This window comes from Sapajus apella, unplaced genomic scaffold (assembly GCF_009761245.1).
Source record: "Sapajus apella isolate SASKATOON/1434 unplaced genomic scaffold, GSC_monkey_1.0 scaffold10, whole genome shotgun sequence".
NCBI classification, from domain to species: Eukaryota; Metazoa; Chordata; class Mammalia; order Primates; family Cebidae; genus Sapajus; species Sapajus apella.
Window position 1 is genome coordinate 42233799 of NW_022436950.1, and position 18024 is coordinate 42251822.

The 18024-nt window shown below is 39.9% G+C and overlaps 1 protein-coding gene across 7 annotated transcripts in view; it reads left to right on the forward strand.

The window, feature by feature from the left end:
- ANKRD44 (ankyrin repeat domain 44) overlaps window positions 1-18024 on the forward strand; it is a 335610-nt gene that overhangs the window by 105808 nt on the left and 211778 nt on the right. For all 7 annotated transcript variants that reach the window (XM_032277674.1, XM_032277673.1, XM_032277675.1 and 4 more), the window contains exon 2: window positions 17846-17929. In XM_032277674.1, the coding sequence (XP_032133565.1) occupies window positions 17846-17929 (84 nt within the window). The remainder of the gene's footprint in view (window positions 1-17845; window positions 17930-18024) is intronic.

Genomic DNA, 18024 nt, shown 5'->3' on the forward strand with positions numbered 1-18024 from the left:
GGACTGTATCTTGATCACTGTGGAACCCCTGCCACCTAATACATTGCCTGGCTCACCAAGGGCACTTGGAGATATGTTTGTTGAATGGGTAAGAAGAGGACAATGTGGCATACCTGAACTAGCATGGGATCTGGAGCTGGAAAGATCTTCCCAGTGACTGGCAGTGACCTTGCGCCATCCCCAAACTCCCCAAGCCCCAGTTTCTCTCTCAGGGAAATGGGGTGGAGGACACCACTTCACAACTCGCCAGTTGTTGTGAAAAATACAGTGAGATGACATAAGGAAACCAGTTAGCACAGAGCCTGCTCCATAATGCGCTCCAGTACATCGTTCTTCCTTTCCTCGATCCCTCCTTCCTTCCTTACTGGCCAGATGGGTAAAATCATGGATCAGAATACTAGAATTCCTGTGTTACAGTCAAAGATTAAGTGGTTTTAAATCATCTAGAACCAGAAATACACTTTGACCCGGCAATCCCAATACTGGGTATATACCCAAAGGAGTTGCTTTTTAAAAATACACCCCAGGACCTTACTCTGTGGTTCCGGGACATGGTCCAGGAATTTGTATGCTTTGTTTCAAGTTTCTGATGCTCAGTCACAATGAGGAGCCTTTGACCTAGTCCAACTTCTGACCCAAAGCAGGAATCCTGCTTATGTAGCCTTTGCTAGAGTACATCAGGGATGGGCAGCTCGCTGCATTTTGAAGCTGTTTCTTGCTGGACAGCTGCTTTAATAGAGACTTCTCCCTTATAGACTGTGCCCCGTTCTGCTTCTCTGATGACAGCCAGCCTTTAGATTGGATTCGGCCTTCTAGAGACACATGAATTAACCCACACCATCTTCCACATAGTCATTTTTCAGATACTTGATGTTGCTAGTACTATATCCCTTCAAAGGTTTTTCTTTTCCAGGCTAAACATTCCTGTTCTTATAAACTAGAATTTGCTAACTGGCGCCTGTGGGCTACATCCGGTCCACAGATGTGTTTTGTTTGGCCTGTTATGTTTGAAAAATATTGAATAAGTTGCCAACATTTGAAAATCAGGGCATTTCACTGAAATGTCTGGAGCTCTGGAGTCTCTTGAAAACTCAAAAGATCTGGAGCCACAATTTCAGCTTTGGACGGGACATAAATTCTCCAGATTGTTGCAGCCTCCCCCACCTGTCTAGCTGCCCACCTGAATCATTATGTCACGTGTTTTTAGAGCCTTCATTATTCTCATTATCTTTTCCTAGCTGTGATCCAAAGTGTCAATGGTCCCATCTTTAAAGAAAATTTTTATTTTTATGTTTACAAAAATGATAGTTAATAATTTAATAATAAACAATATTATATAAAATTTTGGAAATTACAAAAAAAGACAGAAAATGCATCTGCCAATAATCCTGTTTAGCATTTTTATAAATTTTCTTCTAGTTCTTGTTTTTCTGTGCATATTTATGTACTATGAAGCTGAGATCAAACTGTAGTTTCATAGACTGCTTTTTTTCCCACATTTTTCACATCTCATTAAACTCTCTCGAAAGGTCAATATTAACAAGTCAACTATTCTGTTTTATGTATTGTAATTTTTTTTTGTTTATTCTGGCAAATACAGATAACATGATATTTACCATTTTAACCATTTAAAAAGTCCATTTACAGTGTTGTGCAGCCATTATTACTAATTCCAAAACATTTTCACCACCCCAAAAGAAACTCTGTATCCATGAAGCAGTTGCTTCCCATTCCCTCCTGCTCCCGATCCCTGGTAACCACTAATCGGCTTTCTGTCTCTGTGGATTTGCCTAGTGTGGCTCTTTCATATAAATGGATTCATACAGCATGTGGCCTTTTGTGTTTGGCATCTTGCAGTTAGCATAGTGTTTCCAATCTTCATCCATGTTGTAACATCTATCACTATACTCTGCTCCTTTTTATGGCTGAGTAATATTTTACTCTATGGCTGTACCACATTTGGTTTATCCATTCAACAGTTGATGCCAGTTGGTGGACATTTGGCTTGTTTCCACCTTTTGACTATTGTGAATCGTACTGCTGTGGACATTTATGTACAAGTTTTTGCTTCAACACCTATTTTCAGATCTTTGGGATATACACATAGCAGTGGAATTTCTGGTATATATGGTAATTCTAGTTTAATTTATTGAGGAACTACCAAGCTAAATAGCTAATTAAATTCCACATCAGCTACACTACTTTACATTCCAATCAACAATGTTCCAAGTTCTTCACATTCTCACCAACACTATTTTCTGGGTTTTGTTTTGTTTTAGCCATCTAGTGTGTGTGAAACGGTGTCTCACACACACCAGAAATGGTAAAATAGTCCTTACAGATTTATATTCTCTAAAGACTGATGTTAAGCATCTTTTTATGTGCTTTTTGGCCATTTGTATATCTTTTTTGGTTTTATATAATTTGCTTAATAATTTCGCTAGCTTTAACATTGGTTCTGTTTTAATTTTTTCTGTCACAAATAGTATTGCTATGAACATCTTTATTAAAAAATTGTGTGTATATCTCATTATTTCTATAGGACGGCTTCCCTGAAGAGGGGTTATGGGGTCAAAGGTGTAGGATTTCTAAGGTGTTGATATGAAGAATCAGATTCAGTGCTGCATGTATGTTGAAGCTGGAGGAGTTACCTGAAGAGCCTTTCAAGAGTTTGTGCTAGGATTTGCATCCTTAACACTACCTCAGGCTTATTGGGGTGGGACCTAGTTTCCCAGGGGATTTTGATATGCAAGCCAGCCAAAAAACATCAGCCAAATTTCTTCTGCATCCATTTAGTCTTAAAAAAAAAAAAAAAAAAAAAGCCAGACGTGGTGTCTCACACCTATAATTCCAGCACTTTAGGAGGCTGAGGTGGGTGGATCACTTGAACCCAGGAATCCAAGGCCAGCCTGGCCAACATGGTGAAACTCCCTCTCTACAAAAGTTTTTTAAAAATTAGCTGGGTGTGGTGGTGCACACCTGTAATCCAAGCTACTTGAGAGGTTGATGGGGGAGGATCATCTAACCCCAGGGAGGTTGAAGTTGCAGTGAACTGTGATTATACCACTGCCCTCTAGCCTGGGGGACAGAGCAAGACCCTGTCTCAAAAAAAAAAAAAAAAAAAAAAAGCTGTAAGATCTGCAAGAAATTGTCCACTGCTCTGACCAGTTCTGAGCAGCTTGGTCCTGCTACTTCCCCTGCTATGCACAACATGCTTGGTCATCTTGCTGTTCTGGCAGAGTGAGATTATAGTCACCTAGACCACCCCTCATTGTTTTTTTTCCATCTAAAATCTCATCTTTTCCCTTCTTGTTCTTGGAGGAGTTGATCATTTTGGACCTATCTTTTTTGGTAAGAAAACAGAGGTTTCTGTCCGATCTGTGTCTTGCCCTCCATTATATAACACCTACTGATCAAAGGTAGACCAGGACTCCTGGCTCATCAAATAATTTATTTCTACTCCCCTCGGTGGCCTCGTTTCATCATTTTTGATTGGTCACGATTAAAGAAGCAATAAGTTGCCGCACAGTGCCAAATGTACCAAGTACTCTAAAAGCGAACAAGCCTCGGCGTGCCTGGGCAGGCCGCTGCCGTCACAGGCCACCTGCCTTTCGCCAAGTCCACTTCTATCCCTGGGTGAGGAGGGGCAGCCAAAAGTTCCCCTTTGTCAGGACAGTCAACCATGATCTCAAAAGAACTGTGGTCATATTGTGCATTTTAAACCCTTGGAATGTTACATGGTGACGAGGTGATAATGGCTATGAATGTTCTTACAACTGGGAGCTGAACATTGGGTAAGGACACAAAGATGGGAATAGTAAACAGTGAGAATCCTAAAAGGGGGCAGGGTGGGAGGAGGGCAACTACCCATGGGGCACTATTTTCTCTACTTGGGTGACAGGATCATTAGAAGCCCAAACTCTAGCGTCACACAATATACCTGTGTAACAAACCTGCATATGTATCCCCTGCGTCTAAAATAAGAACACAAAATGCAAAAACAAAAATATAAACACAACGGCTCTGAGTTTTGACATTAGATGTACAGTGCAGATTCCAAAATCTAGATTTAACATGCAAAGACACTAACAGGGTCTCCACATCCTTCAGAGTCAATGCCAGGAGGATTGTTGGTGAGGAGAGGGGGGTGTGCAGTTACTCAGAAAGGAACCAACTTCAGTGATGTCAGTTGGGCCACAGGAGGCCAAAGGACCCTACCTCCCTGACACTGCGTCTCAGACCTCAGTTGCCTTTGTGGTTGCCTAGCACCACAGAGGTCACGGGCATTCAAAATTCTGCTAAATGAGAACACACAGCAAATAAGGTTTTATTTAAACTCAGTAATGCACTCTCCTTATTAAAAACTGAATAACTCACTCCCTTATTTTCTGTAATATGACTGTCAAGATTAGGTCTTCACACGTGCCCTTCACATGAGCATTCCGGAAGTATATCTTGTTTTACTAATGTTTAAAAAACATGCTGCAAGCTAATTTTAAACTGGGAGAAGTAGTGAAAAAGACAGAATCATAGACTTCTCTGTGGCGCCTCTCTGTTAAAAATGACACATGCCTTTTAAATCTCTAGTCTTTGAGATTAAAGGCACATTAATTTACCCATGCCGAATTCATTTTCAGAACTTTCTCATAGAGCTACTTATATTCAGTCTCAAGGCATAATATATATCAGGACATACACTAAACTTTCAAATTATATTTAGCAATTGATAAAGTTTAAAACTTGTCATTAAATATTTTCATTTAAATGGATTTGGAGAATTTGCAAACATCGTTGCAACATAGAGCGAAAGACCAACACTGTAGTGACTATCGATGTCAACATTTTAACAAAGGTTTTAATTATCAAAGGAAGTGAGTGAGGCCTTTTTTGTTGCTAAATTCCAGTCACTTCATTATTGCATTCTTTCTTGTTATTCATATTATTTTCCAGATGGGCAGGAACGGCTTAAGTGACTACTGTTGTTTGAAGGGCACAACAAACATTGTATGTGTTTTCGCAGGAGGTGGGGTAGGGCATAAGAAGGACTGGGAGGGAAGAGATTTGGAGGTATTTTCAAGCAGGCGCTGTCTGGAAGTAGCGCATTTTAAATCAATGTTAGTGTGATGTTCTGTGGTAGCCAAGCTTGGGATTTTTTTTATATCTTTAAGCAGAGGCTGGGGGATGGGGGTGGGTGTAGGAGGAGTATGAGAAGAGGGTGTTTAGAAATGCTGTATCTTGGAGAAGGGACTGCTTATTGTCACTCTCCTGAACATATACATGTCTAAAGTCAGTGCTGTGCCTTGGCTCATTTGTCATTCTCAAATACATTTTTTTCCTCCCTCAATCTAAACCATGTTCAGGCCTTGTTCAAGTCCTGCCTCCTCCAGAGACATCACTCTGACTTCTTAGCCTTTCCTGCCTCCTCGTTGGTGAATCAGAGGAGGTTCCTAGAATATTATGGCTAAAGGGACCTCCAGATTATCTTTCCAGTCTGTCATTGTGCAGAAGGACAACTTGGCATCCATTTACATGAGGCCTGCAGAACATGGTTCAGTACTGTCTTACAGTTTAATTGTTTTGTGTGGGTTAGGCTTATTTTTCCAACTATATTTGGCACTCTTTTAGGAAAAAAGGACTATGTCACACATTTCTTTTGTATATTTTATAAAAATAGCATATTGTAGGTACTCAGAAAATGCCTTTGGCTCTGGTAGCACTTCTCTGCACAATGTGGATAGGTACTGGTAGAAGCTTGTTTGTTGTGGTACAACCCAAATGCCCATTTAAAGGGGAATAATTGAATATGTTATGGTATATCCATACAATGGAATCGTATTATATATAGTTACCGAGAGAAAGGATTTAATCCTATAGCTGTTGATCTGGAGGATGTCCTCAGTACATTAGTATTCTTGCAAATTGTAAGAGAGGGGAATAAGCCAGGCATAGTAGTATGCGTCTGTAATCCAGACTACTTGGATTGCAGGTTATTAGGTGGGAGGATCGCTCGAGCCCAAGAGCTTGAGACTAGCCTGGGCAACATAGTGAGACCCCATCTCAAAAAAAAAAAAAAGTGGGGAGGAAACAGTAAAATCCCATTTTGTGGTAATAAACAATGATAATCTCATATATTCGTATCTGTACCTACCAACAAGAACATGGGCTATTCACATTTTTGGTAGGAAAGCATTAAGTTTTTTCTTTATCTGTTTTTATATTGCTGTAATAGGAAAACTACTAAGATTAAAACCCAGCAAACATAAGACAAAGATAAAATGCATAAGGGTTTTGATGCATTAGAAGGTGTTTTCCTTGGTACTTCCTATTTTTCAAACTTTGTGTGGATAAAAAAATAAATTTTATCCCTGACTAAATTTTAGTGTGGAAATAAAGAAATAAAGATAGCATGTACTTGGCTTAGGTATACTTGTTTTGTTCTTTCAGCTCGTTATGTAAAGATACATTTTTTTTTTCTTTCTCATGACATAAAGATAAGCTTTCTTCTTACCAACACCTAAACTGTGAAGGCGGCACCCAAGCCAAAAGCCTTGAGGCTCTTGTTTCTGTGGTGGAGTGGGGAGAGAAGTAGCAGGTTGTGTAGATGCAGGATGCTAACTGACTTTAGAACTTCCGGTCTCAGAGCTAACCAGAGGACGGTAAGCCACTAGAGAGAAGGAGCATGCGCAGGTGGACGAGCAAGGCAAGCCAATGCTGCAGAACTTCCGGTGCTCCTCCACCCATGTCGGGCTGGCGCTGCTCCAGAGCCCTGTGTCCTGTGGAGGAAGTTGATGAGAATCTTTTTGAATGTAGGCAGCCATGCTTGAGGAGGCTAGCCCTCGCTACATGAAACGTAGAGATAGATTTACATTTTATTTTATTTTTTTATTTTTCAAGATGGAGTCTTGCTCTGTGGCCCAGGCTGGAATGCAGTGGCACGATCTCGGCTCACTGCAACCTCTACCTCCTGGGCTCAAGCAATTCACCTGCCTCAGCCTCCCTAGTAGCTGGGATTACAGGGGGTACGTCACCACCCCTGGCTAATTTTTTGTATTTTTAGTAGAGACGGGGTTTCAGCATGTTGGCAAGGCTGGTCTCGAACTCCTGACCTCAGGTGATCCACCTGCCTTGGGCTTCCAAAGTGCTGAGATTACACGTGTGAGCCACCACACCTGGCCAGATTTACCTTTTAGATTAACATCTTACCACCAGAAGAATGCTTCCCCTAACAACTGAGCAGTACTCCATCGCCAGAGCCCCGTGGGCAGAGTATTGTTGCAGTTTTTTAACTTGTTATAACACTCCAGTCTTTTCCTCCAGGTCATCATACAATCCATTTCCAGAGTGACTGTTCTAAAGCACAAATCTTAGGTCTCAAGATTCTCCCCTGCTCAAAAACCACCCACAGCTCCCCCCAGTTCTACAGAAGAGAGCTCAAATTTCTTAGCTTGCATTCAAGACCTTCCATGATAGGATCTCTGTCTACTGCTAAGGTTACCTCACTTCTCCCCTTCTCCAATCAAATGAAACTGTTCCCTGTGCACGTTCAGGATTCCCAGCTTCTGCTCACAGCCTTCTGAAAGAGAGGAAGGGACAGTCCCTTACTATTCCGTCCATCTCTACCTGTTTAAATCCTCCCCAGTCTTCAAGATTCATTTCAGAGGCTGCATCTTTCAGGAGGCCAGCTACAATTTCTCTCCCTTCTCCATGCACTTCTCCTGTGGTACATGCCTTACATTCTAGCTGTGTGTATTTGTATACTTCATGTTACACCTTGGTAACCCCATCAAGGGAGAGACTGACTCTGACATTCCAGTGTCTGAATTTCTCTTTCTTTTCTTTCTCTCTCTCTCTCTCTCCCTTTTTTTTCTTTTTTCTTTTTTTTTTTTTGAGACAGGATTTCTCGTCACCCAGGCTGGAGTGCAGTGGTACAAGCACGGCTCACTGCAGCCTCAGTTTCCGGGGTTCACTTGATTCTCCCACCTCAGCCTCCCAAGTAGCTGGGACTACAGGTGTGTGCCACCATGCCCAGCTAATTTTTGCATTTTTAGTGGAGATGGGGTTTCATCATATTCTCTAGGCTGGTCTTGAAACCTGGCCTCAAGTGATCTGCCTGCCTTGGCCTCCCAAAGTGCTGAGATTACAGGTGTGAGCCACTAAGACTGTCCTCCAGTGTCTCAATTTTTTATGCTCAGTAAATGTCTTACACTTAATACATCTTTGTTGAATGTGGTTATCTGAAATGTACCGTATTAATTTTTAGAAAACATATCTTTCATCCCCTGTTGGAGGGGGTAATGTGTAAAGAAATAAAGAAGTTATGAACTGGGTTGGTTTCTCTGCAAGGAAATATGATACGACCGTACTTTTTTTTTTTTTTTTGAATAATTTCCCATTTTATATTATCAAATGTTTTTCAGTCTGTTGGGCTCCTCTCTCTTCCTGTTGCCTTATCATTTCCCTTTGACATCCATCACTGAATGTCCTTGCCATGATTTTGGATGGGGAAATGAGAAGATGCTTCCTGGAAGACCACACTGAGGGGATTCTCTAATAGATTTTCATTACATGTGACTTTTCTGGCTTGGGAGGGAGTAGGGGACCCTGCAGTCATCTCAGGCAGAAACTAATTCAGGTCCTGGTCAACCCACTGCCTTAAATTTGAAAATGGTTGCTATAACAAGATGACTTAGGAAAAAAAATTGAGGAAGGCCAGAACAGCCAGGGCCAGGAAGGTGACTCAGTTTTGTACATGTCCCTAGTCCCTCACCTGTGGACAGGTGGTGAGAGTTGAACTGCTTGCTAACTTTCCAAGAATGCACGTGGAATTCAAAGAAAAGATCAGTGGAAAGGAAGGAGAGGGTTTAAAGGAAAATTGTCATGGGCTTCGGAAAGACCTGATTGTGTAAAAATTGCTTGCTGGTGTTTGGAAAGAACCCAGGTGCTAACAGATTTCAGACAAACCCAATCTGGAGTTTCCTGAATCGTGAATGATTTAATGTGACTGAGTTAATCCATATATCTTGTGTACAGTAGTTCCAGCCTCCTCAAGTATAGCAAGAAATTGCCACCTTTCTGAGAATACCTTTCATTTCTACATGCTGATTTTGTTGTTGTTTTTAATGGACACTTGAATTCTTTATTTGGCTTCTGATATGTGAGATTCTCAAAAATTAAAATTACTCAAGACCACAAAGAAATAATTCTGTAGTTACGGATCATTTTCTGCTGTTTTTAAAATAAGGAATACTTTTTATTGTTACCTTTTTTATGATAACTGATGCGCATACCAGGTAGTCATAAAAAGTTGTGTTTTCCGATGCACCCTAAAACTGAACCGCTTTTTCTATTTTAACAGACAAATAAATTACACTGAATATACCCACAACCCTGAAAATCATCTTCTGGCCATTTTTCTTTTTTCCCCACAAAGACCACTAAAGTGGTTTATATTGATTAACGTTAAATCCACCTCTCATATTTGCAACTACATGAACTCAATATGTAATAAGATACAGTTATACAAAGAACGTTACTCAAGCCAAGATAAGAAATAAAACCTCTATACCAATTTTTCAAAACAGGAAACTGTTGCAGAAGTATATATAGTTGTTCTTTTTGTTTCACTAAAATTACATGGATTTAAATATTCTGTATGAACTAACCTCCTGGATCCATTGTCCTTTTGCCCAAATTAGCTTTCTTTAAAAGTTAACTCCCCAACACAATTTAATTATCTTAGCTAAAGTTTAGGTTTGATCTCCAGCCATTTGAAACTAGACAGAGTGAAAAAAGCTGTGGGTAGTTGGCAACAGATCCTGATAGAAATATGGCACTTGGCAAAGGCTGTCTGCCTTGTTTTGATTTGCCTTTCTCTTTATGGATGTGGCCTATTTTTGAAATGTTATGATTTAAATTCAGCGATCAAGTGACAAGTCTGACAAAACAGAGCTGACATCTGCAGAGGTTCTGTGGGGGGGGGAAATGGAAGTGTTCCAGAACTAAAGGAAGTAACCTCGATTTCACCTGGAAACATTAGTGTTTTGGAGGCAAGGGATTTGGGCTATATATAAAGAGTGAAGGAAAGTTGCCAAGATGCTGGGCCAAAATTGCATCCAGGAATAGAGCAGACATCAAAGAACTGAAAACTGTATCTGTTGTTTCCACCATATCCCTGTAAGTAGCACCTGGGGAGACTGTGAGTAAAAAAAAGGTGGAAGAGTTATTTCCTGTGATGGCTTGGATGTAGCAACAGCCTTGTCCCTAACTCCAATCTCTCCTTTTCCAATACTCAGTGTACACTTTGGCCAGATTAAATGTTTGGGAAAACTCTATTCCTTTCTCCTGCTCAAGACCCCCATTCCTGTTTGTCCATAAGATTAGGTTAAGGTTGGGTACAGTGGCTCATGCCTGTAATCCCAGCTCTTTGAGAGGCTGAGGCAGAAGAATTGCTTGAGGCTAGGAGTTCAAGACCAGCCTGGGCAACATAGCGAGACCCTGTCTCTACAAAAAATATTAAAAATTCGCCAAATATAACAGTGGCATGTGCCTGTGGTCTGAACTACTTGGGAAGCTGAGGCGGGAGCACTGTTTGAGCCCAAGAGTTTGAGGTGGTAATGAGCTATGATCATACCAAAAAGATTAGGTTAAAACTCCTTATGCTGATGTGGTGCTCCCCCCACCCAGTTTTTAATTTTTCTAACTTCATCTTCTGTTATTTTCCAACAGGAAAGATTTATTCTCTAATCCCCAGTCTCATCCTTCAAAATTCTCCTTAGTGCCTATTCTTTATCTTTATAACTCAGACCCATGCTGAGCCCCCCAACTTTGAAAGACTGTAGCCCTTTTTTTTCCTCTCTTTTGGTAAGATTATTTTATTGTTAGCTGTTTTGTTGCAACGCAGTATATCTAGAAACATATATATATATATACACACACACACACATGCATTTTGTGAGAGAAAGAATGTATCTCATATATGGCAGCTTTTTCCTTAGTGTATAATAGTTCTCCATAGGAGGTATGTTGAAACTGAAGCTGAATTCTGAACATGAATCATGTATATTATATTACATGTGAGAGAAAGTACTGAGCTGGGAGAATCAGGAAAACTAAGCTCTAGTCTAAACTTTGTCACTAATAGGCACATCGTTAGACTTTGTCACAGCTCCAAACAGGGAATTCATTTCCTTTATGTTCATCAGGAGATCACAAAAGAAAGGTGTAATTACATGTGTTTATGATAACCTTAAGTAGTAAAATTACAATTTCAAGTCCCATCAAGAAGACATGAAAATATGCAGGTATGTTTTGATTAGTCAACAAGAAATGATATATTAGTGAGTTATTGACATCGTAGATTAGGCTTCTGAGTACAGAGAGACTGAGTGACATTTTCGAGGTTGCTCAGTGTAACAAAGGCCAAGTCATGCTCAGTTTAATTTTCGCTCTCTTGCCTGTAAAAACTTCTCTCCCAGTATCATGGGCCCCTCTCCTTTAGAGGCGGTATTGAGTGGGTTATAATCCTAACTCAATTTATTTTCTCTGTAATTTTTTAGGAAATCTTTCAAGATCCCTTATTTTTTCTTTTGTAGAATGCACATCAATGTACTTGTCTATGAAGGTTTTTGAGCTTGTTAACTCATGGTAAACAATCATCACTATTTTAATTGAGTGCACTCCAGGCATCTGGCCCCATACTGGGGATGTTGCATGTATTATGCTATTTCTTAAACACATCTGTAAAATGTCTATTGTAACCCCATTTTAGAGATGAGAAAACTGAAATGGAAATGGCTTGGATTTAATTGTAGGTCAGTCTGATACCGCAGCATTAACCTTTCTACTATGGAAAAAAGGAGGTCAATAAAAATCAGCATTGCCTCCAGATTTCAATTTAACTGATACTGTTATTTCATCATTTCCTTTTGCCTAACTTTTTGTGTGTCACTAGTAACAAAGTTGAATTTCATTTTACTTTGGATTGGCGATTGTGTAAGGGTGATAACTACTGGTATTAAAGAGCAGAGAAACAGCCAAATAGAATCTCAGGGAAGGAAGGAGCAACAAAGGATTAAATGTTCCAAAAATTGGGTAATTGGGGTAGTTGGTAACTACTGAGTAACAATTTCATAGTCAGTACCCATGTGTTATTTTCATTGGGAAAATATTAGATAATAAATTAATTTTCTCCATTTTCTAATTAGTTTTTTTTCATAATGTTGAGTATAGAGTTAACAAATATGCTACTTAGAGGGAGCATATGACTCTTACATGGAATTTTATGTTTTTTTTTCTGTTTGTAATAGTAATGGAAAATATTATGTATATTTACTCTGCAGCATAGCCTGTAGGAGACATTTTCAGACATGCAGTCCTGCCTCGCTCCCTGATTTTTTAAAAAAATGTATTTATGAGGACCCGATATATTTTTGTATTGTTCTTATGGTACTTAAGAGGAACAGATTTTGATTATATGATCATCATTACCTTTCTGTGATGGAGTGAACTTCTCAAGTAAAGGATGATCTGTATTCAGGAAGAACTCAATGAAATTCTTTCAGCAGATCACACAGTAGAACCCACATGAATTGAGCTAGCAAGTTTTGTTCATTAAATCTAGTGACTTGAACAAATTTTTATTATCCTTCTGAAAAAATGCAAGCACTGCCTCCTACAAAAAGCAGTTGTTACCTAACAAAGTGTTTCAGCTTGTTCATATAAGTTGATGGTTTCATATGGCCAGATTATTGCTGCATCAGCTATCAGCTACTAACAACACACTCCCATCTTACTTTAATGACATGTGTACTCAGAATGCTCAAGGAGGGACAGATTTTTTTTCCTTCTTGGCTATTGATTAATTCTCAACACCCATTTCTGATTGGCATGCAAAATGTTTTTCTTTTGAACTTGGAGTCTTTATTTTTCCAATCTAATTATAAAAAGACAAGCCACATGCCATGATCTGGAATGAAGTGCTGGAGCACCCCTGGATGCTGCTTGAGTGTATTACTGTTGACTGTAGTTACTGATGCTCAGAGACAGCCTCTGTCACTCTGCCTATCTTCCAACACCAATTCATTAGTACCGAGCATGTAGCTCTGACAAAGGGAAAGTGAAGTGCACTAGACAGTGGTTTTAGCAAAAATCAAAATGGTGGTTTCATTTCATTTTAGGAGATTTTGCAGGATGTAGGAGGACATTGATAATTTCATAGCCAGATGGAGTGAATACTCTAAACTAGCTTGGCTCTCTGTAGAACCCACGATGGGCTTCATTCTTAAATGGAGACTGTGTCTGATGACATCAGTAGTGCATTTTTTAATTGAAATTGACATAATAATTGAATTGGATTTTACAGATGATGAAATGATACCTTAGGTTTTAGATAGCTCTATTCTTATTTTCTAAACACCTGAACCCTCAGGGATCAATAGGAATTTTTTGTGTTTGGTGGGTTTTTGTTTTGTTTTGTTTTCGTATGTGCATAGTGTGTGTGTTTATTTATGACTAAGAACTCTTTCAGAAGCTTGAGTTCTTTTATTTCTTTAATAAAGTGGATTTTTCAGCTACTTTACTTTCTTAATTACACACCCTGAACCTTTGCTTTTTCTTTCTCAGGTAACAAATTACCATCTTACTCCCCCTAGTGGAATTTTAACTCTACTTCAAAGTTTGAGAGTAACTATTCCTAGTACATATTTGATTTAGCATTTTATTTCTGGAAGTCTGGTATTTTTCCAGTTTGTTTTCAGGGTGAGAATAAAAACAGAATATTTTACTGGGTGTGCTGATAGGGGATGTGGGTAGAGAAAGTGGCTTTCAGCTGATTAGGTTTCAGTTCCCAGGGTTAGCAAGGTCAGCTGCAAAATTTATAATGGCTGCCAAGATCAAGGGGCCTTCTGCTCCACACTTCTGTCTTAGAGGGGTCAAGTGTCATCATCTAGAAGGCAGCCGTCAACACTCCTGGAAAGGTCGTAGGGGGCCAGTTGTTGAAGGCAAGGACAGGTCCCATGTGAACAACAAATCCCACTTGTGCCTTTGGTAAATTTGGCCCAGGAAGTGTCCTTCTGTCTTCTGAATCTACCAGAGAAACTGCACCAATATCCATGGCACTGACAATCATTTTGCAGCTGCTAAGCATGCTAAGAAAATTCTAGCAATTGAAGCTGAAAACACTGCATACCTCTCTTAATTTAAATTTCTTTAGGGGATGATGATCAATGATTTCATGGTATCTGAATCTCCTTTTTTCCTACCACTATTTGTTTTTCTCAATTTTGACCCTTGTTACAATGTTGTGTTTATTCAGCTCTGTACCTTACTGTACACAAAGCACTCCTGTTATATGTACTAGTGCTAAAATGTGTGAAACTTGAAAAACAAATATCTGTATGTGCCAAGGCTTAGGACTGTGCTCTTGGGCAGGTAGGACTTTGCTTCTAAGTTAAGGCAAAAACTGCCAAGGTTATAATGGTTGCCAAATTAATGAACAACAGAGTATGTGTCCTTGATATTTATGAGCAAGAATACTGTAATTAGAATTTTCTCTGTCTTAAGAATCATGTAACAGAGGTGGTATTTAGATATATCTTTTTCCCAATATTTTTTCTTAGAGTAAATGTTTACCTGGGGAAAAATAGAACAGCAGGATCACATTAAAATTCCAACAAAAGGGAATGCCAGGGTGCTCCCTGGGCATGTTTTTGGTAGTGTGGAGAGAGAGAAAAAAGAAGCAGTCATAATTAAAAAAAATGTATATTACTTGCTCAAAAGTCATGGTAGTTTAGTTCAATAATTATATCCATACAAACACACAGCTTCAGTTGAAGCAAAACATGTTATCTGTGAAGTTCTAGCTTTAAATCCCATGATATTTAGATTCATAACTGTGAAGGCAGTGTCACAGTAGCCACATGACACAGCTGAGGCTAGAGATGTCCATATAGCAAGGCTTTGGGATGTGGACAGCTGCTTTTCTTTTCCTTGGGGCATAGAAGGGGTTTGTATACAAATCAACATGTGTCTCTATGCACACATGCATGAGTGTAGATAGGTATGCGTATGTACCTGGGAGCATATATATGCATATATGTGACTTCAGAATTGGAAGAGTTATAATGATAGCTTAGCCTCTTCTTCCTAATGAACTCTGTGCATTGACAATTCTCTATAAAGTAGCTTGTAGCAGCATTAGTCTAAGAGGCACCACTTCCTGCTGAGGGACTGTGCTGGCGTCCTTCTGTGGAAGCTTTGTTGGGGTGCCTCTTCTTGGGAACATTCCAGCGGTAGCTTGGAATGCTTGCCTTTCTTCAGAAGTGTGAGGACTGAGTGAATGCAACAGAATGTTTGTATGTATTCTGTGCACTTGAGACAGGGAGACTTTGCTCACCTTACTGTGTTCCCTTAAAGTGACTAAGCAGTGGTACATTAACTAATGGATTGGGTTTGTTCCTTGGAATCTTAACTGTGCAGCTGTTGATTGACCACTCCTGATTTAACACGAAAATCTTGTCAGATACAGTCTCTACTTATCGTTCTCTGGTTGTGGAGGTTTGTTGTTTGTTTTCTCTTAAAGTCCAAAAAGGCAGAAATGCACACATGAGCATTTGGCCATGAGCACAGCAGATGGAGAATTATGGAGCAGATAAACAAGATTCAGTATTTTTTTTGTTGAAACTCTGAATTTTTGTCTGACTCTGTCTTGTGTGAAATGTGGTTCTCGCCATGGGGCAGATGTAACCCGAATGGAGACTTGGTTAACAGGTAGTTAGGGGGAGTGTGGAAGGATCTGCTTTCTTTAGGCAGAGCAAGTAGCTAAGACTGAACTATCAGTAAACTTGTATTCTTTTCAAGACTTCTTTCCTGCTACTTAATTGTTGGAAAGTTCAGAAACTATCCATATACCTTGTCAAGAAGCAGGATTGACAGGGTGTTTTGGGGAAAGAAAAGGGGATACTTAATGTTCATTTGCTGGGAATTTTTATGGTAGAGGAGAAACCCATGGACAAATTCCTGGCATATTGAAATATCCATTCTGCAATTTGACATTTTTACATAGTGTTTCCTCAAGGAATCTTACTCTGTCTTACTGATAGTACTTATATTGGTCCCCCAAACTAGCAATAAATAGCAACACAACCTGTAAGAAAGATAACAGGAGGACACAAAGAGAAAAGAGCGTTTATAGGGAAAATGACAACTCAGATTCCCAACAGCAGATCACAGGGAGAGATCAAAGTTTGTGATGCTAGTGATTTCACCTGAGGCCGGTGTTTGCCACCAGTTCCTAAGAATTGATGGGTACTTGTTAAAGTCTAGATCTGCAGGTCCCCACCCTAGATCTACTAAATCCTCAGGAAAGGGATCTGGGACTATTGTTTTAGTAGGCATCTCTCGTGATTCTCATGGTCAGACACATTGGGGAAACTGCTGTCATCTAATTGACTCCTAGGACTAATGTATTTTTAGAAGTTTGAGTGTGTGTGTGTGTGTATGTGTGTGTGTGTGTGTAATTACCAAGGATTTTAGGGTTAAAATAAAATTATCAACTACTGCATATTGTCATTGCGAAACATTTCTTAATGAAAACATCTATGTAGGGTTGTCTGGTTACAGGAGATTTTCTCATGCACTTTCTCATTTGATCCTAATAACAATCGCATGAGGAGGTCAGGCAGCGATGATCGTGCTCACCCCCAAGTAACACGTGGACATGGATTTTGCATGTGGCTGGCAAGTGTGAGACTGACTTCGAATAGGATCCTTTACCATACGGGCAAGCCCAACATCAGCCCCAAAGCCTGTCACTGTTCCTCTTTTACTCCATACTCTGGCCACTAGGTTGATGGTTATATTTCTAACATATCAGGTTCTTTGCCTATCCACACCTTTGCACACCTGTGCTCCCTCTGTTTGCCTAGAATGCCTTCCTTCCTGGTCAGCAACTCATACTTATTCATTAAGGTGCCTTCCTTAAGTTTTTTTGGATACACCCTTGTTTTCACCCAACCTCTTACCCAAGCAGAGCTAGCTGTTCTTTCAGCTATGTTTCCATCACACAATATAGATCCTTCTACTGCATGTTGGGGTCTTGTTTAAGGTAGATGAATTCAATAATAAGAGTTTGGTAACACCCCCCTCTTCTTCCCTAACCTGCCATAGTGCCACTTACTTTTAATAAGCAGCAGATGGAATCATGCTTAAGACAGTGCTTGTGGCCTAAAGCTATGGGAGGCATTTGGGAATGATGTCAAGGGTTTTCCAAATATTGACACAAAAGTGTTCCAATGGCCAGAAACATGGCCATTAGCATCCTCTAGGAAAGGAATTATTTGAGGACACCAAGGAACGTTGTCTAATAAGAAGTGGAGGAGCCGAAGGGAACTGTCTTAGTTTGCCTAGACTGCTATAACAAAGTACTATGGACTGGGTGGCTTAAACAACAGAAATTTTTTTTCTCCCAGTTCTGGAGGCTGGAAGTCCAAGATCAGGGTTAGTTTCTGGTGAGGCCTCTTTTCCTGGCTTACAGACAGCCACCTTCTCATTGTGTCTTCACATGGCCTTTCCTCCTGTGTGAGAGAGAAGAAAGAGAGGGAGAACAGGAACTCTTGGTGTCTCTTCAGGGCCGCATCTTATGACCTCATTTAATCTGAATTTTCTCCTTAAAGGTCCTATCTCCAAATACAGTCACATTGATGGTTAGGACTTGCAACAGATGCCTTTTTGTCTGCCAACTGATAATGGTTGAATAAACTTTTAAGGAGCAAATCTTCTTACCATCTGTATCTTTATGTGATCAGATATATTAGTTTTAGTTCTGATTCCCATTCTCTTGTGTTTACAGCCACCACTGGTCCAGGCAATCTTCAGCGGTGATCCAGAGGAGATCCGGATGCTTATCCACAAAACTGAAGATGTGAATACTCTGGTAAGAGATGCTATGGTTTTGCCACTCAGGCCCTATTAGCCCGGAGCAGGAAAGAGCTCGTACCTTTTATGTACCATGGACTTTTGGTATCTGGT